Source organism: Nyctereutes procyonoides, unplaced genomic scaffold (assembly GCF_905146905.1).
Source record: "Nyctereutes procyonoides isolate TBG_1078 unplaced genomic scaffold, NYPRO_anot_genome, whole genome shotgun sequence".
NCBI classification, from domain to species: Eukaryota; Metazoa; Chordata; class Mammalia; order Carnivora; family Canidae; genus Nyctereutes; species Nyctereutes procyonoides.
In genome coordinates this window covers 35,309,623-35,336,344 of record NW_026575125.1, presented here as the reverse complement: position 1 = coordinate 35,336,344, position 26,722 = coordinate 35,309,623, and the positions used below count along the sequence as shown (strand labels likewise).

Below are 26,722 nucleotides of genomic sequence, written 5' to 3'. Positions count from 1 at the left end.
ATTGTACAGATACACCACATTTTGCTTCTCCATTCATCAGTGATGGGGTCGCATCTGATGTAGTTTTTGGATGTTGATGTGTTTGGTGGGGTCCAGAGCCATCAGCCAAGAAAGAATTCTTAAGATGTCTTTGCTGCAAAGTGGTGATTTTTATTAAAGGATGGGGACCGGACCCGTGGGCAGGAGCTGCTGCCCCAGGATTGTGAGGAGTTATTTATGGTATACTTTGGGGTTGGGGGAAGTAAAGGTGAGGGAAGTTTCAAAAGGATTTTCATATGCAAAAAAGACTCCGGAAACCTAAAGCCTTGCCTTTGTCAAACCGAGGTTGTTTTCCCCTCTAGCAAGGCATTAAGACGGTTGGGAGCTTCCTGGAGGAATGTTCTACTCTGCCTCCTCAAATACTCGTTAGTGGGCTGCAGGTGATAAGGACTTTTGATTTTATTTACATTTCTTTCTGCCTTTGTTTCCCATTGCACTTCCTTTTTCTTTTCCTATGATGAATAACGCTGCTGTGACCATGCTTATACAGGATTTTGTGTGGACCTGTTTTCATTTCTCTTGTATGTACCTAGTAGTGGAAGGGCTGGGTCACATGGTAACTCTGTTTTACCTTTTTACACATTTAACACCACCTTATATCCCATCACCAGTAGTGTGTGAGGTTTCCAGTTTCTTCGCACACTTTACCAACACCAGTTATGGTCTTTCGGTTTCTAGCCATCCTCGTGGGTGTGAACTGGTACCTCGCTATGGTTTTGACTTGCATCTCTGCCTAATGATTCTTGAACATCTTGTCATCTATCTTCTATTTCATAGTTTTTAGTCTTACATTTAGATTACATTTTGAGTTAATGTTTGTATGTGGTGTGAAGTAGGGGGTCCAGCTGTGTTCTTTTGTTTGAGGGTGTACAATTCTAGTAACATTTGAAAAAAACAATTTTCCCATTTAATTATCTTGGCACCCTTGTAAAGAAGATTTTTAAGGATTTTTGCAATCTTAATTTTTTTTTTATTTCTAACTTTTCAAAATAGTAAAATTCTAAAATTCACTTGTTGGGATTGCAGAAAATCAAGGTTTATGATCTTTTGACAGGCTTGTTTACTTTTTTTTTAAGATTTTATTTATTCATGACAAAGAGAGAGAGAGACAGGCAGAGATAAAGGCTGGGGGAGAAGCAGGCTCCCTACAAGGATCCCAATGTGGGACTTGATCCTGGGTACCAGGATCACGCCCTGGGCCAAAGGCGGAAAGAAGTTCAACTGCTGAGCCACCCCGGCGTACCAACTCTGGTTTACTTTAATATCATCCGTAAACAACTCTTAGTTGTAGTAAGTAAAAAGCTTAGTATGATTGCCCAGGGGATATTTAAATTAATTTGAAAAATAGACTAACCAAGTTTTTATATAAGAATAGTTTTGCGTCTTGTTAATATGCAACAAGTCAGATTTTTCATCAGTGCCATTTTGTAGAGATTTCACTGGTTGGGCAGCCAGAAGGTCTGAGTTGAGGTGCATGCTCTTGAACAGTAGTATTTTTTGGGTACCATTCTCATCTGTAACTCAAAGATGTTTAGTCCAGGCTTTTCCTAGATCTCTAACTCTAGTGGGAGTGTGTGCTCCAGCAGTGGTTTTCTTGTTCCAGGTGTCTGTAGAGTTCTGGGTGTGAGAGAAGGGTGCTTTGGAGACTGTACTGTGTTTTGGAGGAGAGATAGGTACTTGCATGTGGGGTTGGGCCCCTCAGACCTGCTTTAATCAGAACAGTTTTGGAAATGAGGACTTGGTGTAGGAGAGGGCCTACTGGTCCACCATTTTATGACATATGCTTAAACTTGTTTTTAAATTCCTGTTCATGCATTTGTATATTTCCTGTAGTCTTACCTGATCCCTTTTGTGATGGGAAAGTATGCTTTAGTCAGATCCTTTACTAGGACAAAGGGCTATTCGTGGAATCCTTTAGTGCAATCACCCTTAAATCACATGGCTTTTCTTCCCACTCCTCACTGGTATAAGCCAGGGAAATGAGTAGTTTGGACAAGGGAGCATTTCAAGGGAGGGCTGGGGGGGGTGTATAGACAGCAGGTTTTGGCCAGGCTAGATGGCAGTGTGTGATTTCGTGGGAATGGGAACATCTCCAGAGAGAGTAGGCAGAACTTTAGAGAGAAGGTCAAAAAAGGCAGTGCAAGGCACTTAATGTCACTTGCCAGTTGGCCCATTTGCAGCATTCCTGTCTCTTGGAAGCCAGGGGAGTCTCCCTTGTGTTGTGGAGAATCAGGGTATCTAGGGCAGTTTGGAAGCTGTGAACCACATGCAGCTCTTCCTAATTGGGCTTAATTGCCTCTCTTTAGTCTTCACATTTTATATTACTCTGTACTTGTCCATTCCTCATCTGGTCCTCAATAAATAGAAGATTTCTATATTCCTGCTGCAGGAAAAAGTGGTGTACTATCCTGTCATCTTGCACAGCCTTTAATTCCCTTTCTATATTTTATTTGTAAATTTTGCTCTTTTTAGATACCTTCAAACCAGTTGCCTTTAAATGCTTAGGGCTTTATATATATATATTTTTTAATATTTTATTTTCTGTAAAGAAAATAAGGACATTGGCCATTATTAGGGATACACATAAAAGAGTTTTTTACCTTTTGACTGTGCTTTCTAGATTCTTCTCTGATGCCCTGTCTTTTCAAAAATATTCAATTTTTATCATTACATTGAAATTATAATCGTTATCCCAATTGTCAGAATTAGTTTTACACCATTGCTACACTTTAAAAATGACTTTGCTAGAGAAAGACAATTATCCTATGATCTCATGCATGGAATTTAAGAAACAAAACAGAGGATCATAAGGGAAGGGAGGGAAAAATTAAACAAAATGAAATCAGAGAGGGAGACAGACCATAAGAGACTCTTAATCACAGAAACCAAACTGAGGGTTACTGGAGGGGAGGTGGATGGGGAGGGGCAGGGTAACTGGATGATGGGCATTAAGGAGGGCATGTGACATAATGAGCTCTGGGTGTGGGTGTTACAAGACTGATGAATCACCGAACTCTCCCTCTGAAACTAATAATACACTGTATGTTAATTAATTGAATTAGAATTTAATAAAATGATTTTGCTTTAAAGAATATGTTCCTACTCCATTAAGAATTACAATAGTTAAAATTGTGTTAAAAATCAGTAATTTTGCTTCAAATCTGTAAGCACTGTTTATTAACATAGTAAATTCAGCAAAACATAATTTGAACTAATTTGTCTTTGAACTAATTTTGCTTCAAATCTGTAAGCACTGTTTATTAACATAGTAAATTCAGCAAAACATAATTTGAACTAATTTGTCATACTGCTCTGAATTATAAAATACCATAAAAGAAATTTCTGTTTGTACCTTTTTGTTCTTCTGTGTTTGTTTTAGGTGATAGTTCTGCTGGCTCCGTATGTTAAACATCTCTTTGCAAATATGTAGTAATCTACTTGAAAGCAGTTTGTTTTCATCTGATTAAATATGTCTCCTATTTTTTGGCTTTATTAACTTGTTTGATAATTTCTTTGTATAGATAGCACTAATGGTAACTTCACCCATTTTAATTATTGTGCAAATTCCTAATAAGAGGTTTTGGTTTGTTTCTTTGATTCATAAAGGACTATAGGAAATGCACATTGTTGAGCACTTTGCTTTTTAAAGCACCTTTACAGACTTGTCATTTCTTCCTCCTAAGGATCCATGGCATGGACAGGAAGATGTTATTCTTGTTTAACAGAGTAGCACAGAGAAGTCACACCTGGTGAAAGGCTGGGCCTACATTACCACTCTCCTCACTGCCTGCCTTTTCTTCTGTGCCATAGTGTTAGAGGAACGTGGTAACTAGAAGAGCATATTCCTTTTATAACTCCTCAATCTGATCAGCACAGGCTGTGCTTTCAGTACTTTGCTCCTTTACTCAGTTTTGTTACCCCAGTTTGTAGGATTAAGGGAAGAGTTAATTGGGCCTGGTGGAAATACTATGAACCTCTAGAAGAAGTATACTTGCAGCTTTGGGAATTGGTGTTTAACAATTGCTTGCTTTTATTTCATCTGTGACTTGAAAATAAGGTTACATAAATAACTGGAAAAAATTTTTTTCCTAAATAAGCAATGTTTAGTGGTTTTCAAGTGTGTGTGTGTGTGTGTGTGTGTGTGTGTGTTTTAATTTAACACATGAGCCCTAATTGCCAGAAAACCTCTGCTTATGAAGAATGGCATTGAAAATATTGAGGCTGTAGATGAAATTTATTCTATTTACCAAACAATTTTCTTCCCACTATATCAAAATGAAAATCCTTAAAAACTAATTTACTAGTAATTACTGAATGAAGGTAAACTAGAACTCAGCTCACTGCTGAAGTTTATGTTTTCACGAGCTCTTCTAATCTTTTTTTTTTTTTTAAGATTTTATTTATTCATGAAAGATACAGAGAGAGAGGCAGACTCAGGCAAAGGGAGAAGCAGGCTTCACGCAGGGAGCCCGATGCAGGACTGGATCCCGGGACTCCAGGATCATGCCCTGAGCCAAAGGCAGACGCCCAACCACTGAGCTACCCAGCCATCCCTCTTTTAACCTTTTTTAAAAGACTCAGAATTTTTTTTGTTGTAGAATTTGAGAGGGGTATGTTTGTTTCAAGTCCCCTCGAGGAATACATTCTTCCTTTTGAGCTACTAAATTGACATAATAGTACTATTCCAATTTTGCAAAGTCATATTTTTCTTCTGACATTCAGGATTGTTTGATCGTTTGTTTCTACTCATTGAGAAATAATTTTTTCTGGAAAACATTCAGATAGAAATATAATCTTTTATTCTTAACCATTCAGCTTCCATAGAGACTGCGCTTCCGGCTCTTGTTGTTCCCATTTTGGAACCCTGCGGTAATTCTGAGTGTCTACACATTTTCGTAGACTTGCATTCTGGAATGTTTCAATTGATGCTTTACGGACTTGGTAAGTTACTTAATGATATAGTCACTTAGCATAAGGAAAAACATTTTAACAAAAGTACACTAAAGTGTTTCTGCCATTAGGTATTGGAGGGGGTGGTATCAGTAGTACAGAAAGTAGATGTGAAAGGAAGAACTCTAGCTGACGTCTGTTCCTTGGGGGCAATTTTAAGCCTACTTTGGATTTTCTTGTATAAAATTAAACTTCCCAATATGAAGTTCATTCATGTTTCTCTTATGTAAAAGTAATAAGATTAATGGCTGGTGTTTTTTAGATTAACAATACTGCCACTAGTAGTTGGGTGACATGGAAATGACTACAGGGGATTCTGATGTCACTCATGACTGCTGAACAGGTTTTTGACCATGTAAACATATAAAAGATGACTTGGGGTACAGAATCCTGGAGAACAGGAGGTTTTTTCTTAGTCTAAACACAGTAGACATTAATGTTGGATTTCTAACAAGTTCTGTTACCAAGTTGGTGTTTTGAAATGATGAATCACTTGGAACGTGGTGGTTTTGCTTTGCTAATAGAACAGTGTTCTTGCACATATTAGTACATTTACTGTTTGAAATTAATATAAGCCAGATTGATGAAATAGAAGGTTTTCTGGTTATACTGTATAGCTCTAAGGATAAACTTTTCAATGAATTGTTTATGGAAGTTTGCCCTCATTACTTTGAATCTCTTTGCATTTATGATGGCTAAATGATAAGTGGCACACTTGGGGATTACCTTTTAATTATGGTTCCAAAGCACAAGGCAACTGTTTGTTCTTCAAAACTTTTTGTATTTAACTGTTTTCTTGACTAATTACACAATACGCACTCATAAATAAGGAAGATGAACATGTAAAAATGAGAAAAACAAAAATTAGTTACCTGTTGGCAGTCTTGCTTGTTTTAGAGGGTATATATTTGGCTCCACTCGGGCTGCCATAACAAAGAACCACAGGGAGGGTTGCCCAAACAATAGAAATTTATTTTATCACAATTTTGGAGTTTGGAAGTCAAGATCAGGTTGCTGGCATGGTTGAGTTATGGTGAGGGCTCTGTTCCTGACTTGGAGGCTAGGCTTTCTCTCTGTCATCACATGGCAAAAAGGAGAGAGAGCAAGCTCTCTGGTGCCTCTTATAAGAACACCAATAACATCATGACCTCAGTCCCACCCTCATGACTTTGTCTTAACCTTATTATCTCCCAAAGACCCCACCTCTAAATACCATCACATTAGGAGTTTAGGGCTTCAACATACAAATTTTGGAGGGCACAGTTTAATCCATAGTCATGCTGTTCTAATTTTCTCTATACTTTTTTCTTTAGTTGAAATCATTTTATATTGTTTTTTGTGTAGCATGCTATTACAGCATTCTTTTAGTCATTAAAAAGTCTAATAAGTGATGTTTAGCAAGCTTAAGCCAACAGCTCTTACTTATGCCAGAAATCATTTGTGTTTAATGAATAAACATTTTAATGGAGTTTTATAGTTTTTGCATTTTTAAGGTTCTAAGCTTAGTAATCCAAGGAGTTTGAAATACATGTAAGTGAAAAATAACTAACTATACCAAGAGTTTTGGGAATTAAAATGTAGGCAAAGAATTCATATATTTGTTACTTGTTCTTCCCACTAGTCTGCTTTTGCTATTAATTAGTTGTCTTAACTATAACTCTCTAAGTGTTAAAGAGGCTAAACAAATTAGGTTGATTTCTGCCTAGTGATACATTTAATTGAGGTTTTCTCTGACTTAAAAATGACACTACTTTCTGCATAAAACAATAATTCTCATTTAAGTTTTGGCCTACCTATTTTGTGCCTCGTGTAAGCAACAAATTAATGAAGTGCTATATTCTATAGACCAGGCCACGCTGGATGACATGGAGAAGTCTGTGAATGATGATATGAAACGAATTATTCCTTGGATTCAACAACTGAAGTAAGCTTATTTATTTAGCTCAAGACTAAAAATGGAATGTTATTTTGACATGATATATTTTCTTCTCCATCATTACTCTTGGTCAGTCACTGTCCTTAATGTTTATGACATGAAACTTGAGCACCTTCTGGTATTTGGAATCAAAATTCTTTTGGAATAGGGCCAAGGTGGCAGTGTTTTGTATCCAGTTCCCCTCTAGAGCAAATATAGGTATGAAGGGCATGACACTCCACTCTTTATTCCTTGCCATATTTCCTGCTATAAAAGCACTGTACAAATCACTCAAACAATGAATTTTATTGAATCTGATATTCTCTGCGATAGAGTCTTACTTGTTCTTACCCATGATAATCTCCATGGTATGAATCTACCAGCTGACACTTCCAAAATAGTTATTTCTGCTTCTCTAATGCTGTCATTGAATACCATCTCAGAATCTTTTGAATGCTTCATACTGTTGAACTAAAGAACATTGAAAACGGAGCTAGAGATAATTCTGTGAGGTTTCATTACTATCATGGTACACAGAGGTACCATTATGGCAACTCTAACAAAGTCTCTTTTAAAATTAATAAAACAAAATTCCAAGGGATAAAAATAAATTTCAGAGATCAAAACCCAAACTGGCAAATAGAGAACTGGGAGGGTTAGACTCTTCACAGAGATCTGTTGATTTTGTGATCTACCCTATCCCTTCTCCTTTTGCCAGTTTGAGTTGTGTAAATATTTGAAGAATTCATTATAATCAAGTAATGTTTTCATTAACAGGACATGATTTTTAATGCCAGTAGATAGATAATGTTTTGTGAGCCTCCTTTTGAACAGCTGCTTAGTTTTACTGTATATGAAAAATGATAATCAGGGACGCCTGGGTGGCTCAGTGGTTGAGGTCTTTCTTCTGCCCAGGGCGTGATCCCTGGGGTCTTGGAATCGAATCCCACATGAGTCCCATATTGGGCTCCCTGCATGGAGCCTGCTTCTCTCTCTGCCTGTGTCTCTGCCTCTCTCTCTCTCTCTCTCTCTCTCTCTCTCTCTCATGAATAAATAAATAAAATTTTAAAAAATGATAATCATTCTGGGTAATACATTCCAAAATTTTTAGCGATTTAGCATTTTTTTTGTGTATTTGGCTAAACAAAGTTTAAATACTTAAATGCTTAGTAACTCACATCTTGCATAATTTGAGGATATCTGGCAGTCCAGCTAGCAGAAATATAATCTAAAACCAGAAGGCTAAGTCTCCAAAGCCTTAAACTTATCAAATATGTCTCTGTACTTAAACACATAATTTCTAAAAAAGATCCCTTCGTTATCACTTATAGTAGTGCTTCTCAGATGATCTTTGGTGGATGACCAGTTTATTCCTAATCTTTCATGGGACATTAATGTTTTTGAAATAATTGAAGTATAATTTCTGTACCATAAAATTACCCATTTTAAGTGTATGATTCAATGACTTGTAAATTTACTGAGTTTTGCAGCCATAACCACAATCCAGTTTTCAGGCATTTGGAACATTTTCATCACTTCCAAAAGGTGTTCATTTATAGTTAACCCCATTCCCAGCCTCAGCCCCAGGCAATTATGAATCTACTTTCTTTTAAGATCTTTTTTTCTGGGCATTTCATATAAATGGAATCAAGACATGTGGTCTGTTGTGACCAGCTTCTTCCACTTAACCATGTTTTGAGGTTCATCCGTGTTGTACCAGGTATCAACGCTTAATTTCTTTATGGCTGAATAATACTCCATTATATGGCTATGTACCACATTTTGCTTATCCATTCATAAATTGCTAGACACTTGGCTTGTTTCACCTTTTTTTTTTTTTTAAGATTTATTAGAGAGAGAGAGTACGCACATAAGCAGGGGGAGGGGCAGAAGGGGAGAGAGAATCTTAAGGTACTCCCCGCTGAGCAGGAGACTGACTCAGCCTGAGATCATGACCTGAGCCAAAATCAAGAGTTGACCACTTAACTGACTGAGCCACCCAGGCACCTCTGGGTTGTTTCACTTTTCAGCTATTTTGAATAATGCTGCTTGATATTCATGTGTGAGTCTATGTGTGGACTTAAATTTTCATTCCACTAGGAGTGGAATTGCTGAGTTACACAGTAAATTTATGTTTAACTTTTTGAAGAAACTGCCAAACCAGTTTCCAGAGTAGCTGTGCCATTTTAAAATCACATCTCAGCAGTATTTGAGGATTTCCATTTCCCTGAGTCCTTGCCAACATTTGTTACGGTTTTTGACTATAGCCATCCTAGTGAGTATAACGAGGTATCACACTGTTGTTTTCATTTATATTTTTCTAATGACTGATGATGAGTATTCATGTGATTACTTTTCTTAAAACGTGCAATGAAAACATTCTACAAAAAAGATGAAAAAACATGTGTAACATATAAGTCCCATTTTTTTAAATTGTAAGAACCAACAGAAAAAAATTATATCTCAGTAAACATAATCAGAACAAACCGTATAAAACTAAAAAATCTGTACACGTTTTTTATTGGAACTGTACATGGGCAGTTAATACAGAAAATTACTCTTAATGCTTAGATTTTGTTGTTCCATGAAATCAAAACAAAAAGTCAAGAGTAAAATGGCAATGCTGTATGTGCTTTGAAAAGAGTATCTTGTATTTATAATTTATCTAAACACATTTGTATATATTTAGAATTTATATTGTATTAATGTTGTCTTGTATTTAGAATTTTTAACATGACAAATGAGTTTCTTGCTCATTGTAACTTAATCTAGATTGGAATGATGATAATTACAGGAGACAATGTATATGTTAACTTTTTCTGTTTTTCTTTTAAAAGCATACTTAATAGAGTTATCAGTCTCATAAAGTCTCACATGTTGATTGGACTGGAAGTAGAGATTTGAAAGCAGTTTTAGCAAGTTCAGAATAGTCATTTTTAGCTTTTATCTAAAACGAAGGAAGTACCGTATTTTCAAAATTTGTCTTCATTTCTTCATTTATAGCCAGTTCTAGCAATTGATCCTGTGAAGTTGCAGCTAAATTTAAGTTTTTCACTGGGGAAAAAAAGTGCTTTCTAGACTTTATCCATTTTTGGATAATAGTTGTGACAAACTTCCCTTAAAACATCGTATGTTATGACATGGTTTTACTGCACGTGATTAGTACAAAGTTTGTACCACATGCAGCTCACTACACAAAAGCAACAGCACCCAAACTAGTCATACTCTGTTTAGCAGGGCCAGCCTACTGATTATGAGCTTGGATGTTGTGATAATTGTTACATTGCTATGGAAAGTTTATAAATTTGTATTCTTATTTTCTGTAGTTATTTCATTGTGAATCAGTGAGAGTTTGTAAACCAGTCATTTTATGACATGATTTTACTGCACTGGACTAATACAGTATTTTTTCCATACTTTACACACACACACACACACACACACACACACACACACACACAGTGTCTAGACTCAAGGATAGCTAATCAAATAAAAGAAGTGAGAGGAGTACTATAAAAAGCATCAAACTGAAATCTGTTGGCTTAACTGAAAGGAGGGAAAGAAGATAATTAATAGTTACTGGCACCTGCTAGATAGAACTATCACTTTAAACATACACAGTAAAAGAACTGGAACTATATCTCCAGTGATACTAGAAAAATGAGGTAGCTTTATACTTATTTATTATTCTATTTTGTTTTATAAACACTTCAGATATTTTTTAAAAGATGTTGAGATTAGTTACTGCTATCTTAATAAACCATAGGAAATCTGTCATCTTCTGTAATACACAGCTACAGTGTCCCAGCCTTAATATTGGTTAATTCTATATTATGACTGAACAGAATCATTCACATAGCAGTTTCAGCTCCTTAAACTACAACTAACTGACCAATGCAAAACTTGAGAAATGATTCATCATTATGGTTGTGTTTTTACTGTTAAGTTTCAGATTAATTGTAACCTTTTAGTGGTCTTCAGTAATGGATTTACAGATCAGTTGCACACAGTTAATCAGAAGAATCTGATTTTGTGATGTGAATTGTCTCCTTTCAATTAAGGTTTTGGCTTGGACAGCAGCGTTGCAAACAATCTATAAAACATCTGCCTACAATAAGCAGTGAAACATTGCAGCTGTCCAATTACTCAACCCATCCAATTGGAAATCTTTCTAAGAATAAGCTGTTCATTAAACTTACCCGTCTTCCACAGTACTACATTGTAAGTATGCAGAGGGGGGGATTTGGGTGATCAAGCTCAGTGATTCTATTACTATTTCACGTGATTTATTGCTTAATTTAATTTGCAAATATATTTTATTGAATATTTGACTTTAGTGATTCTTAACCTAGGAGGTAGGGATGAGGGAGAGAAGAAAATCATGTGTTTAAGAAGTGATACAGTGATCAGGCAGGGTTGGGGAATATAGGGTATGTCTTCATCCCTCACCCTCGGATCTTTCCTGTAGCGAGGCCTAGTTTCTGCTTGGCGATGAAGCATCTCCTCTATATAGGAGGAAAAACTTTGAAAGCACTACTGTGATGGTGTGGAGATGTTTTGGTGTCAGATAAACTTTCTTGATTTTAATTTAATGTTAACTTGCATAATACATCCTTTTAAATATGACTAACTGAAGTAGCTTTATATTCTCCTTATTGATTAAAGGCACACACACACATATATAGATATTTTGATTGCATATACCTTTCAGGGCACAGTAAGATCCTTTCTTCTATTTTCACTCTTTCTAGGTGGTTTCTAGTTTGTTTCTTTGAGATCTTTAAATGGTTAAAAGTCGCAAGAATTTGAAATATGAACTCACCCTAAATATATTTCCCTGCTTGTAGGAATTTTCTACATATACCAAGTAGATATTTTTGGCTAAGAATCTAAGATGTTTGAAAAACTTAAGATTGTTGGTTGAAGGTAATGGAGGTGAAGTTTTTTAAGGTTTTGAGCTGTATTTTTAAAAGATACCATCTTTAAAAAAGGTACCCTGCATAACCTGACATATCTTAAATTAGCATTATTTATGTAGAGCAATAGTTTGTCACTGATGTGAATTTCACTTTTTTCCTGAATTTTAAGACCCCAGCTGTGGAATTAAATTTGATACATGATAAAGGATTGTTGTTTCCATTCTTGGTGAGCTGCCTGGTGTACATATAAAATGATATTCAGAATACACACATAATAACCAAACCTTTGAACACACAAAGATCCTTATACTTAGCCACAGAGTAAATGGTTTTATTATTTCTGACCTTACTTAATATCATCAGAAACCAGGTGTTAGTTTCAATGATTAATGATTTATTGTAAAGCAATAATTTGTTTCACATGGCTTACACCAAAACTGAAAGTATGTTTCTCTTCATCCTTCTTACTTCTCACTTAGGGATGATACATTCATAGAAGTGGGAGAAACTACTGTGGAAAGGCTTGGTCTGCTGTTATACTTCTGTCAGCTTTATTAAGATATAATTTATATGGGAAAAATTTAGACTTTTTATATCTGAGTTGTAATAAATGCTTACACTATTGTAATTCCCCTCTCAGCAGAACACAGAACAGATGTCACCTCCAAAATGCCCTCATACTGCTGCTTTATAATCAGATGCTCCCCCCCTCTCAGCTGATGACCCCTGACTACCTGTTTCTGATTATATCAGATTGCCCATCAGTCTAGTTTCTTTGACTCAGCAAGCATGACACCTTTGATTTTCATCCACATTGTGATGTATATTATAATTCATTCCTTTAATTGGAGTAGTATTCATGGTAAGGATGTACCACAGTTTATTTAACCAGTCTCTGGTGATAGGACATCAGGGTTACTTCCAGTTTGGGGCAATTCTGAATAAAGCAGCTGTAAGCATTTGTGTATATGTTTTGTGTGTGTGTGTGTGTGTGTGTGTGTGTGTGTGTGAACTTAGGTTTTCACTTCTTTTAGATAAGTAGGAGTGGGATTGTTGGGTTAGATTATAATGTCAGTGTATGTTTAGCTTTATAAAAAATTGCCAAAGGGTTTTCCAAAGTGGCTGGGCCATTTTGCATTTCTGATGGCAATAAAAGAGAGTTCTAGATGCTCTGTATTCTTGTCACCACTTGGTACTATAATATTTAAATTTTAGCCATTCTGGGGGCACCTGACTGGCTGAGTTGGCGGAGCATGCAACTCTCGATCTTGGGGTGGTGAGTTTGAACCCCACATTGGGCGTAGAGATTACTTAAAAATTTAAAAATCTCTGAAAAAAATAAAGTTTAGCCATTCTGATAGGGGTATAGTGGTATTTTATTGTAGTCTTATTTTATGCTGCCCTAATGTCTGATGATATTGAATATCTTTTCATGTGTTTTTTTGGTCATCTCTTTATCTTCTCTGGTGAAACATCCATTTTCCTTTTAGTTTTTCCATTTCCTCAGGTGTATCATTGTGATAGTAGGTGCTAGCCTAAGAATTCCTTGAAGAGAGTGCATAGGAAGGTGGGGGATGAGGGAGAGAAGAGAAGGGAGGCAGGAAGAGAGACGGAAAGCATATGGCAGAGCAATAATGGTCCAATGGCATTTATTTCTCCCCCTTGAGTATTTAGGGGACTTTTCTTAAATTTTAGGTAGATGAAGTTAAGCTGTTTCAAATGGGTAGTGACTAAGAGCAAGGTCTCTGGAGGCAAACTGGGGTTGAAGCATGAGTCCATCACTTCTCAGCTCTTGAGACTTTGGGCAAGTAACCTAAGTATTTTGTGCCTCAGTTTCTTCATCAGAAAAATGAAAGTAATCCTTCTTTACTAGATTCATTAAGAGGACTGAAGAGGTTAACATGTGTCACGTACTTAGGACAGTACGTGGCACATAGTACTCTCTATCAGTGTTTACTATTGTTGGTCATGAGATCCTTATCCTCACAGTGACCACATTTATCAGGGTTTATTTTTATATGCTTCCAATTGTGAGAGTTAGTTGTCATTTTTCTCTGCTATAACTGGAATTCTTAGGAGGTTTTTTTTTTTTTAAGATTTTATTTTTGAGTAATGTCTACCCAATGTGGGGCTTGAACTCACAACCCTGAGATAAAGAGTTGCTTGCCTGCTCCACCAACTGGTCCAGCTGGGCTCCCCCTAGGACATTTTAATGGTTAAGGGAAATGGCAATTTAAAGCAGAAACCATTCTAGAAAATCTAGCAGACCTGCTGGACTTAAGCATATAGTGTTTTAAGCTAAAGTATGAAAGACCAGAACACTTAATGCTATAAGAGTTCAAATGTCCCATTTGCTATAGTTTATAGCGGTTTTTGCTTTTGTTAGTCTGATCTATTTTTTTAGAGAACAGAATATATATTTAATGAGAATGCTTTTCTCGTTTAGAATCATGATATTGATTTATCCTCATTTAAAGAAGAAAGACCATCTACAGTAGATTTACAATTCTGAGCTCTACTTGCTATAAGGTGGAAAATATCTGACACTCATTAATTATTTCTCTGAGTCTTATTTCTGATTTGGGCCTTCTTAGGTTGTGGAGATGTTGGAGGTTCCTAATAAACCCACACAGCTGTCATATAAGTACTACTTCATGTCTGTGAATGCTGCAGAACGTGAAGACACCCCTGTTATGGCACTCCTGCTGCAGCAGTTCAAGGAAAACGTCCAAGAATTGGTTTTTCGCACAAAACCTGGGAAACAGCCTAGGACTGGTCCCAAGCGCAAGGTATGATCACATACCGAAGTGAGTACAGGATTTGTGTGTATTAACATTGTTGGGTTCTTTAAACATTTTAATATGGGAAAGAATTAGATAGGGTTTTAGGAAATGAGGGGGCAATAAGGTTTAAATGACAGTTTTCTACATTTTCTTGAAAATGCCTCTTAATAATTATACACCGTTTCCACAAGAGAGTTTGCTAAATACACAATATTTACCTAAATTTCTAGTATTTAGGTCGAAATATTTGCTCAGCAAATATTTGTTGAATGCATAACATTTGTTTTGGTTAACCTTGAGCTACAGTAGTTTAACTGCCTTAACTAATTGCATCACCTGTACTTCTTTACCCACTTGTGTTCTTTACTTAAATTCTAGTTGTCTGATGATCCATGTCCAGTAGAACCCAAGAAAACCAAACGATCAGGAGAAATGTGTGCCTTCAATAAAGTTCTAGCTCACTTTGTTGCTATGTGTGATACAAATATGCCATTTGTAGGACTTCGGTTGGAGGTAATTTTTTGAAACAGTTTTGAATACTCTATATAAAAGAGTAATTTTTAAAATGCCTTGCTAAAGCTACATGGATTCCATTAGGAGAACCAGAATAGTTGTGATCTTACTTATTTTGGGAGGGATGGGGTTGAAATCATATCATCTCATGGTATATCTGTAAAACAGGACTTACGTTATCTCATCTTTCTGATTCCAAATTGTGGGCGTTCTGCTCTTTATGGAAATGGAAAGTAAAGTCTAACCAATTTAAAAGGGACATGTTTTGAGTATTATCATCTTACTTGCATACCTCTTAGTACAGTGTTATCTCTTAGAGGTGGTTAGTTGTTAAAGGAGTGGCTTATTTCTGAGTTGGTGAAGCCATACATATTGCTTACACACTAATAAGACCGCATTCCTTTATGAGAAGCAGGTCAGAAAGAATATTAAACCAATTTTTACTCGTCACATGGACTAAAGAATACATTTAGAATTAATGTCTTTCAAGAATACATAGTTGTGATATCCAGCATGATCTCTAAATATGATAGTAAAGGGCAATAACAGAACCTACTTTTTTTTTTTAAAGATTTTATTTATTTATTCTTGAGAAACACAGAGAGGCAGAGACATAGAGGGAGAAGCAGACTTCCTGCAGGAGCCCAATGTGGGACTCAAACCCCAGATCCCAGGATCACGAACTGAGTCAAAGGCAGATGCTCAACTGCTGAGCCACCCAGATGTCCCCAAAATGAGCATTTTTTATATTTCTGAAAAGGGCTTTGGCCAAGGATTGGCATCCCTTTGAAGGGATACACCAAAACCATAATTATTTCCCTCTATTTTGAAGTTTTCACTTTTTCTAAGACTCCTTCCCTCTGTAAATTATTGGGAATGAAGTGGAGACTTTTGCCACAATAAAATAAAAGATAATTGTAAAAAAAAAAAAGTGTTTATGACTAAAACAACCGAAGATACAAAAAAAAGAGAGAAGAGCTCTGGGAGTGTGGAGGTGAATTATTTTAGTGAAAATAATGACCATAGTCTTGTTGAACAATCTCATGCTTTAGAGCAGGAATTGCCAGACTTTTTCCGTAAAGGGCCAGATAGTATTTCAGTCATTGTGGGTCATAGGGTCTCTTATTATAGCTATACACATCTGCTTTTGTAATGTGAATTAGCCATCGTTGATGTTTAAACAGATGAGTGTGGCTATGTTTCAGTAACAATTTACAAAAACAGGTGGTGAGCCGGATTTGGCCCATGAGCTGTTGTTTGCTGACCCTTGCTTTGTAGGGCTTTAGGGTCTGAAGGCAGAGAGTAAAGTATAAAACTATGAAGAACAGGAATAGCCCAGAGAAATCGAGGCCCAGAAATAGGCACCTAAAATAGATACTTGTGTCCTTGATGTCCTTGCTCCTAAAACTGTGAGCTTGATAAAGGTCTTCTTATCCAGGTACTGGCCATAGGTCCTAAACTGTACGGACAGTGTCTATGTTTCCTATCTACTTGACTGTTGTTGGGCTTTTTTATTGTGCCCTGTTGATTGATGACAAGAATGCATTCATTTTTACTACCTTTGAGGTGGGAAGGGAGGCTACATGGTACTTATTAGGGGCACTGTGATGTCTCTCTCCCTGCCTGCTCTACCCACAGTCTAGAAATGGCAAAAAACTTGTGTCTCTGTAGGGCTCACAGAGACTAAAACCTATAGACATAGTCTTCTCTGTCCTCCTCCTCTGTGCTCCTCTACCTGTTGCACAGGTGGGCCACATAAGAACATTGTATAGTAGTACTCTGTTGAACCCACTCAAGCTCTTAAACAGCCTGCTTTTTCTTCTCTCAGTGAAAAAAGCCACATTGAGGAAAAGGCAAGCACATTTACTGCTTAAAGTAATTTATGCTGAGCTGTGAATAACTGAATTTCATCTTACCAGGAACATTTAGATCTCTGATCCATGGGACAGAGTCAGTGTTTTGGAGTCCTCCTACACTTGGCTTCCTTTTGAATCTGGATTCCTGTGGCCTATATGGTGGGCAGTTATTTTTCTTAAACCTTTGCCCTTCTGAGGCCTAAAGAGCAGGCTCAGTCAGATACTTAGGGAGGGTTGCTTTAAAACCTTTCTGGAACAAGGTGGGTATAAATAGCCTGCCATAGAAGACCCAGGCAATCAGATAATGGAGGACAGTGTGCATGCCTAATCTATTGTAACTTTGGAACAGAGTAGCCCTAGAACAGGTGCTGCAAAAATAGACGCTAGTACTTAGAAAAGGTAGTTTCCTTTGTAAAATTGGTGGTCTTATCTACCTGCTTTTGTCTTACCAGCTGTCCAATCTGGAGATTCCCCATCAAGGAGTACAAATGGAAGGTGATGGCTTCAGCCACGCAATTCGCTTACTGAAGTAAGTCCCCATCCTGTCTCATTCAGTCCCTCATGTTAGAGCCATGGTGCTAGAGCTGCCCCTCCCCCAGGAGACCATGTAAAGCAGAGTTCAGAACCTGTGGGTGTTCTGGATTTCTGCATACGATCACTGAGGTCTTGGGGAGGCTGCTTTTCCACCTGCTGAGTCGAGATCCAGCACACTTGGTATTTTAGGACGTCTTTCCTCTGCATTTATTTTTACTCCTTTAATGGATGTTTACTCAGTGCGACTGTGTTTCAGGCTTGAATTCTGCTAGGGCCCTTCTGGATGCTGTGGGTTCATGTAGCAGGAGGATTTAAGCTAGTTTGGAAGCCAGAAAGGGTATCCCTGAGGAAGTACCTGTTGTGTTCAGACTGAAGGAGAGGGGAGAATTAGCCAGAGGGAAGGTGGGCAGTGAGGCACAGAGTGGGTAGTCCTAGCCAGAAGGGATTAACTGCTAAATTGGAGGCAGGCAGTTTTCTCTTTTTCTTGCTTGGAGGCAGAAGAAAGAGACCTCTGCCTCCTGGAACTGAAAGGAGGTCATTGTGGCAGGAGTTGAGAGAGTTGAGGCTGGAGCTGTAAGCAGGAAGGGGTCAGATCCTGGAGGGCTTTCTAAATGCCCTCAAGGAATGTAGGCTTCATCCTAATGGCCCAAAGAAGCCATCAGGTGAATTTTAAAGGGAAACTGACATCATGAGCTAGGTGTTTTTGAAAGTTTATCTTGACAGCCCTATCAAGGATCAATTGGAGGGGACCAAGACCGGTGAAACTGGTTGCTGAAGTGGTTCACACCAGACTTGTTGGTAGCTTAGACCTGGGAAGGTTCTGCAGGGACTTAGGGGGTGGAATATTCAGGGGTTGACGAGGATATTGATATTTAAAGGTAAGAAAGAGAAGAAAATGGCACAGGTGCCTGTTGGTTTTATCTTGGGCACACGATGGATGGTGGTGGTGTTTTGTGAGATAAGGGACACTGAAGATGTGAGTTGGAAGGGGCTTCACAGGGTTGAGGTGCCTGTGCATTCTTTTGGCCAGGCACGGCTGGGTCTCAGGCTCAGGCAACAGGTTTGGGCAGGAGAAGTGTAGGAGTCATCACCAAGGTGATAGTAATTAAGCTGGGATATTAAAATTGATTGCCAGGAAAGAGTATACGGAGGGAGATGGGTAGAGGTCTTGGCTCTAAATGAATCAAGGACCAGGGGCAAAGGATGCTCAGAAGGAAAGCCAACATAGTGCATTGCCTGTGTCACGTAAGGCAACCAGGATGGACTTGCAGAGCTAGGATGCCATTTACAAGATCAGTCTTTTTGATGCAAAAAACCGTTTTGGGGGTGTGGGAGGGTGGGCATTTGTATTGTCTCTTAGGTGTTGCTTACTGATATAAATTGCAGAAGCAGTTTTTATTTATGGAATTCCTCTGACTGCCAAGACATGGCTGCTTTACAATTTGAGCCAGTGGAGCTTTAATTTTTGTTTCTTGGGAAACGGTTTCTGTGGAAGATGGGAAGGACTAGCACTCCACCCGTGTGTCATGGTGCTTACTTGGGACAGAGTTGAAGAACTAGAATAGCTTCCCTTCCTGGCTGTCTAAACGTTATCTCTACAAAAAGTTCTCCAGAGAGAGAGCTAGCCTTGTAATAGAAATCAGTAGGAAAATGTATACTTTTAATGGCTTTTGATTTTGAATCATCTCAGCCTAAAGTATAGGAGTTTGGGTTTTGTTTTGATTTTTTAATCTTTATACTCTTCTTGGCAACTGCAGATAAATAATGTTAAGATTTGTGTTCTAGTCTCATAGCTAAATTTTTCATGTTTTGCAAGAGTCTTAAAATATCTTGTTCTCAGCAGTTTTATGAAGAAATTTCAGTCCTCTTCCTTCTTGAATTTGAGAGAACCCATAATATAGTCCTACCTAAGAAGGAAGCATTTATTGTTTTTTAAGCTTCATTATAATAATTTTTTAAAAGTCCTTATTATATCCTGGCTATTTTCTTTATTTAAAACTTAAAAGGAAAATATACAGAGAAATGGAAAATTAAAGATAATCTGTTTGTCTAGTACCTGCTGTCCATTATGGAGATAGGGTATAGAAATTAAGAGGGAAACCGTAAATAACAAATGTTTAAACACGATTTTACTAAATTAAAACCTGGCATAGGTCTAATTAGCATATAAGTACTCTAATGCATTTACTCTTTAGAAAGTCTTAAGCTTTTATTCCTAGATATATTAGTACTAAATGGGAGTATGAGTCGATACTTCAAAGCTTTAAAATTGAGCACATTTTCTGCTCTTTGTAAAAACATGTTCAATTCTTATTCAACTTATCTTTTTGAGAATCTGTTGAGCATGCCTCCTTGAAGGAGGCAAACACCTTTGATTGCTGTAGTTCACGGGCCTGTTGCCTTGTATAGATTCCTAAGAGCCTTGACCTGACAGCACAGATAACACAGGTCTCAAGAGCAGCATGCTGTTCACAGTGCCTCGTTTTGAGCAAACTTCCCACCTTCTCCTGAACTATAACATTACACTGCTGGACAGTAATGCTGGTCTGCTAGCCACACCCACAGGGATTTTTCATCTTGTCCATTGTGTTTCTTTGCCTCTTGTAGCTTATGCAAATAATGCATAGGCACAACTCATTTTTGCACGTTGTGTGACTCAGCTTATATCAGTTGTGTGACTCCATATGCATATTCCTTCTGAATATGCATATGGAACCTTTATAAAGCCCTCTTCACTTTCCTTGTAGGCACAATTGCGCTTCCTTTACTAGTAGGTTCAGTGATCTCCATAATGTGCTTGCTGATGTTTGTGGAACCCCTCAGGACGAAACTGATAGCACGTGGTGACCAAAAAGGAGCAGTGCTAGCCCACATCTACTTTAAAGGACCAGACCCCAGTTTCTACCTTTTTCCCATACTCAGGATTACAGGAGAAAAATTAGTTGGGTGTAGCTGTTTAGATCAAAAAACAGCTTTTTTGAATTGGTAGAAATTTTCAAATAAGGTTAAGCCATTGTCCCAGAAATATCTTCCCCAGTTCTTAGTTTTTGGTGACTATTTTGAGTTTGTAACAGTTTTGTTTCAAAAGGTTTCCTTTTGGGGAGCTTTATTTCCCCTCCTCAATGAGGGAGGATTAAAGTTAAAATTGTAGTTTATTCTGTTACACTTGTAACCTTAAAAGAAATAAATAGTTTACAGGTTCCTTGAAGCTGAGCCAATTACTTGTGCGTCCCAGATAAAGAAGGTGACATAGAATGCATTGTTAGGGTCATGCTATCCCTCGGCATAAATTGAAAGGAGTCTTACCCTTCTTCCTTGAAAACATTCTGGCTTCTTTGTGTTCATTTTCAAACCAGATGGATTTCACAAAACACCTATTTACGTGAAAGGAAGATAATTACTGCATTTATATTTTTATTTTTTAAAAATTTTCATTTATTCATGAGAGGCATAGAGAGAGAGGCAGTGACATAGGCAGAGGGAGAAGCAGGCTCCCTGTGGGGAGCCCGATGCAGGACTCAATCCCAGGACCCCGGGATCACACCTTGAGCCTAAAGCAGACACAACCACTGAACCATCCAGGCGTCCTTGCATTTATATTTTTTTAAATCAAGATTAAAATCTATCTAAATTGGCTGTTTTATAACTCTTATGAGTTGAGGTTGTGTTTTCAGGGGTAAGGACAGGCAAAAGTTCTCAGTATACCTACAAAATTGATAACCATATATGCAATGTATGCAATTTCTGTAATTACCCCAAATAACATTGGGCAAAATCTTGTAGTGAGTGATAAAAAATAAGTATGAAAGATTAGCTTTTTTTTTTTAAGATTTTATTTATTAGAGCATGTGCGCACAAGCAGAGGGAGAAACAGACTTCCCACTAAGCAAGGAGCCCGATGTGGAGCTCTATCCTAGGACCTTGGGACCATGACCTGAGCTGAAGGCAGACGTTTAACCAACTGAGCCATCCAGGCACCCCTGGTTAATCAACTTTTGGTTACAAATTAATCAAAAGATTAACTTTTGAAATGTTCAAAACAAAACTATACATTTAAGAGGAGCTTTGGGGCAGCCCCGGTGGCTCAGCTTTTAGCGCTGCCTTCAGCCCAGGGCCTGATCCTGGAGACCTCGGGTCCCATGTCGGGCTCCCTGCATGGAGCCTGCTTCTCCCTCTGCCTGTGTTTCTGCCTCTCTTTCTCTCTGTGTGTCTGTCATGAATAAATAAATAAAATCTTTAAAATATAAAAAAATAATAAAAATAATAAGAGGAGCTATGGTAGAATTTTTAATTAAGAAAATTTTGGAAAAAAAAATTTTGGTACTATGTTAATTCTATTTTTATGCAACCTGTGTAGCTGTTTTCTTAAGCCTCCAATTTTTTTTAATCATCTGCAATCTCTGGCTCTTTTTTTGCTCTTAAATTGTTTATTCTAGGCAAGTGGTTGTCAATTTGCCCTCCAAGGGACATTGGGTAATGTTTGGAGAGATTTTTGGTGATCATTAACTGAGAAGAGTGGGTAGGAGGTATTACTGTCATCTGGTAGGGAGAGGCCAAGGCTACACAACAGAGAATTATCTAGCCTAAAATGTCAATATTGCCAAGATTGAGAAACCCTATTCTAGGTGTTTCTGAATAAGAGGCCTGAATCAAGATTCCATATTTCCCATTGTTGTAGACTCAGATAATAGATAACCATTATACCAAGTCTGAGAATTAACCCATCTTCCCTATGAGTTAAAGGATAATGTGTAATTAAAAAATATAAAGTATCTCATTATTTCATCTATTACTGTGAAAACATGAGAATATATGACTTCATAATGTTTTATGATAAGATAGTCCATAAAGCTGCAAGAGGAAAATGGATAGGTAGGTATTTTATGACATTAAAGCCAATGCATTCTTCTTCTATATGTGATATATTCAAGTGACAGTATGTTAAATGAGTTAATACCTGCAAAGCTCTATCACATGAGTGTTACCTCTACTGAAGAGGGGAGTAGAGATAATAGGCCTGTGATTTTGTCTTGGTATCAGTGAATGAGACTTGGTTTTACTGCAAAGGGAGCTAACCTATACGAATGAATACCGTTATATCAGCTACCATGAGCACTTTACACATATGGTGTCATGTTTTAAAATCAGTGACCTAGGAGGTAATTCTCTCCATTGTGTAGTTGGGGGACTGAAATTCATATAGGTTAAATGTGACTGGGTCAGAATTAGAATGCAGGTCCCTGACTCCAAAGCCCATGTTGTTTTCCACTGTATCATTCTGTTCTCAGAGTGGTTTTACAAGTATTCTGTTCCCCTTTTCCTTGAGGATGTTCTAGGTAGATTTCATAGAAAGCCAATATCCTTGATTTTTCACTTTGAAGAATCATAGTGTTTCTAATAACAGGAATAAGGATGAAGATAAATACATTTTGTTAAAACACTCAAACACTTCATTAAAGCGGGTGGTCCTAATCTGTGTTGGTGTGAGTAGAAGTGGGTTCAATGCTATGAATTGCTGTGAATTGCTATGAATCACTTCCTTCTTTTGCAGAAAGCACCTAGTAGTGGAGTTTGAACTGAAGCCCTAATGTGAAACCCTGCGTGTTGTGTAGGTTGTGCTCGTGTCTTTCTGTAATGCAAAGTACAGTTCATATGCTCTATCTTTCATCGCCAGAATTCCTCCCTGTAAGGGTGTGAATGAAGAAACCCAGAAAGCTCTGGATCGCTCTCTTCTCGATTGCACTTTCCGATTGCAAGGTAGAAATAACCGCACCTGGGTGGCAGAGTTAGTATTTGCAAATTGTCCACTTAATGGCACTTCTACTAGGGAGCAAGGTAAGATGCTTCACACACTTTGTCTTTGCATATTTCTGGGGTTTTCTTTTTAGTATTGATAGCGATTCTCTTTTTTTAATCCTGTAGGGCCATCCCGGCATGTTTATCTGACATATGAAAATCTGTTGTCTGAACCCGTTGGTGGTAGGAAAGTGGTTGAAATGTTCCTTAATGACTGGAATAGCATTGCACGATTATATGAATGTGTGTTGGAATTTGCACGTTCTCTACCAGGTACATGTGCATCCCCCCACCCTTTTATCTAATGAAAAATAAATTTCCCTTCTACCTCAGGCTTTCCCCCAGAGACAACCACTGTTAACTTTCTTACATATCCAGAAAATTTTACTCCGAGCTCTACCGTATTATAATAATAGATAGTATTTATTGAGAGTCTACTATGGGCTGTACAATATAGCAGACAGTTTGCTTGTATTAACTCATTTAATTGTCACAATCCCCCTGTGAGGTAGGTGTTAGTATTCCTCATTTCACAAATGAAGAAAACAAGTCACAGAGACTGCGGAACTTGCTGAAGGTTGCACAGCTATTTACTAAAGGGTAGAGCTGGAATTGGAACCTCTTGACCACTGTGCTATACTGCTTCATTAGTCTCCACTCCTGCCCTAGACCCCTTCTGTAGAAATGGATACAGAAGCCCACTGTCTATGCCATTGCTTTACTTTTAAAAAATTTTTTTGACGAAATTAATGTATCTAGAGATCTTTCCAGCTAGGCATATGATACTGTCCAGATGCCTGCTTCTTCAAATATGGGTTTTAAAGTTTTGCATGTGTCACCTTAGTTTCCTTTTTTCTTCCTTTCTCTTTAGACATACCTGCTCATCTAAATATTTTCTCTGAAGTCCGTGTCTATAATTACCGAAAACTTATCTTGTGTTATGGAACCACCAAGGGAAGCTCAGTAAGTCTATGAACTACTTAAAACTGAAGTTGCTCTCATAAATCCTTTAAAAAAAACAACCAAGAATTCAAAAGTTATGAAAACTGCCTTGAAATAATTGAGGACTCAAGTAAAAATTAGGGCTAAAAGTAAATTTTAAAAACTTTGATGATATAAATACTGTAGACTAGTATACTATAATGCTTAACTCTTTAAAATTGAAAGCAAAAATTATGCCCTCTTTGATGGGGTATTATAATCTTAATGAGCTTTGGACAAGGTAATGTATTTTTGGTTTTTGTATTTTTTCTTCACCAATTTCAAACCTGGTTAACAACGTGATTACTATAATGAAGATTATGAATGGCTTTGAACATTACTGTATGTCTATGCTTTTGGTCATGTTATGATTATTAACATTTTTGGATCATGTCTCAATCTTGGGAAGTATTCCCTGTAATCTCGGTTTCCTCATTTTCTTCCCACCCATATGTAAAGTCCTAGAAATTTAGCATAAAAATTCAGCCATTTGGCTTCTTTCTGGACTCTTCCACTTCAAGTAATATGAGAAATTACTTGAGTGTTTTAAAATCTATAAACTGAAAGCATCTGTGTTAGAAATGACTTCCTTTCCCTTTATGACAGCACTCACCTAGAGGGTGACTTTTCTTCAGTCCTACAAAAAAAAAAAAGAAAAATAAGAACTACCAGTGATAATTTTCAAACAAAGCTTAATCCAGATTTGGTCTTTTAACACCTCCTCTTTCTGTTTTACTTATTGGGGATGGGCTAATATGCACCTACTCCGGGAATGTAATTGTCCATAGTAACAGTACTTCTGGAGTTTATAGAACCCAGTCTTATGACTGGCTTTCCAAAAAGACCTCATGTAGATCTTTAGCATTCTGCCTTACTGTTTAAACATTGTTTTTTCTTTACTTGAATCTGTTACTTTCTCAGTTTCTGAAACCTGTAATTTCTTTGATTTAGATTAGCATCCAGTGGAATTCCATACATCAGAAATTTCACATTTCTTTGGGAACTGTTGGCCCAAACTCAGGTTGCAGTAACTGTCACAATACCATTCTCCATCAGCTTCAAGAAATGTTCAACAAAACCCCAAATGTGGTTCAGTTATTACAGGTAATTAAGCTTATTATCTGTGTAAACATAAGCCTCTGTCAGTGTTAGTGTACCATGTAAAACTCTAAAAATCATGTGGGCTTAACTTGTCTTCATTGACAAGGGTGCATATTTTTATCTTTTATATCTTGCATTCTTGGGGAATTTTCTTTGATTCAAAGAGGATGCAGCAGTGTACATTGCATTCTCTTCAAGGGAAAGTCATATGGGTTGGGCCAGGAAGACCTAGGCTCATTCATGACCATTAGACATGGAAGATTCTGAGGCTTCAGCATTTGTGCAGAAACTTGCTACCCTCACTGTGTGTGTTCCTTTTAGGTACTCTTTGATACTCAGGCTCCGTTAAATGCCATCAACAAACTCCCCACCGTGCCAATGTTGGGCTTGACCCAGAGAACCAACACTGCTTACCAGTGCTTCTCCATCCTGCCCCAATCGTCCACCCACATTAGACTGGCCTTCAGGAACATGTACTGCATTGATATTTACTGCCGGAGCCGAGGAGTGGTGGCGATACGAGATGGTGCCTATAGTCTTTTTGATAATAGCAAGTTAGTGGAAGGTTTTTATCCTGCACCCGGACTAAAGGTAACCGACTTTAATATTATAGCACGAGTAAACATAAATATCTCTAAATTCTTTTAAGGGGAAAATAATGGGGCAAAGAACAAATTCCTGTTTTATACAGCTGTGTTAGTTTATCACCCCTGCAGCGTCCTTCCAAAGGAGCGAGAAGTTCTAAAGCGCTGTGCCTACGTGCATGAGATGATAAAATCTCCTCTCCTTGTAATGAATAAGGTGGAAGGAAGATACTGAAGAGAGTCCTGTTTGCTAGTTGGAACTTTAAGGAACTTCAACAATGTCTTTCTCATTGATTATTGAGAAAGTTTGATTCATCAGTTCAACCATGAGATTTTTTTAAAATGTAGGGTCCTGGGCCACAATCCCTGCAGATTCTTGTATAATAGCTCAATTGTTTAGAGTCAAATAGTTACAAAGACTTGTTTGGAAAATTAGTTGCTTGCAGCCCACTCTTGCCATTTTCCTGCTCTGTTTTCAGCTCTTATATGGTGATTCTCTTGGTATTTACATCCCTGTTTCTAAATAACATGCTTACATTGCTATTTGTGGACTTCTTAGTCGAGGGCATTATCTCATCCTTGCAGTGGAAGATGATGGTTTAATTCTTTTCTTAATTCTTAATGCCTCTTCCTCCCAGGCAGCTCCCATTACAACTTCTTTCTTTCCTCCTATCCTTGCAGTATGGTTATGCAGCAGTTTCGGTTAGATGATTGTTCAGTATTCTCATTATATATATGTAAACACTATCTG

General features: G+C 37.5%; 1 protein-coding gene across 2 annotated transcripts in view; it reads left to right on the top strand.

The window, feature by feature from the left end:
* The window catches only part of MED14 (mediator complex subunit 14), a 66,720-nt gene that overhangs the window by 19,524 nt on the left and 20,474 nt on the right, over nucleotides 1-26,722 (top strand). For both annotated transcript variants that reach the window (XM_055337889.1, XM_055337888.1), the window contains exons 11-21: nucleotides 4,855-4,980; nucleotides 6,835-6,913; nucleotides 10,966-11,125; nucleotides 14,418-14,612; nucleotides 14,985-15,119; nucleotides 17,428-17,504; nucleotides 23,184-23,344; nucleotides 23,432-23,578; nucleotides 24,177-24,268; nucleotides 25,238-25,390; nucleotides 25,709-25,978. In XM_055337889.1, the coding sequence (XP_055193864.1) occupies nucleotides 4,855-4,980; nucleotides 6,835-6,913; nucleotides 10,966-11,125; nucleotides 14,418-14,612; nucleotides 14,985-15,119; nucleotides 17,428-17,504; nucleotides 23,184-23,344; nucleotides 23,432-23,578; nucleotides 24,177-24,268; nucleotides 25,238-25,390; nucleotides 25,709-25,978 (1,595 nt within the window). The remainder of the gene's footprint in view (nucleotides 1-4,854; nucleotides 4,981-6,834; nucleotides 6,914-10,965; nucleotides 11,126-14,417; nucleotides 14,613-14,984; nucleotides 15,120-17,427; nucleotides 17,505-23,183; nucleotides 23,345-23,431; nucleotides 23,579-24,176; nucleotides 24,269-25,237; nucleotides 25,391-25,708; nucleotides 25,979-26,722) is intronic.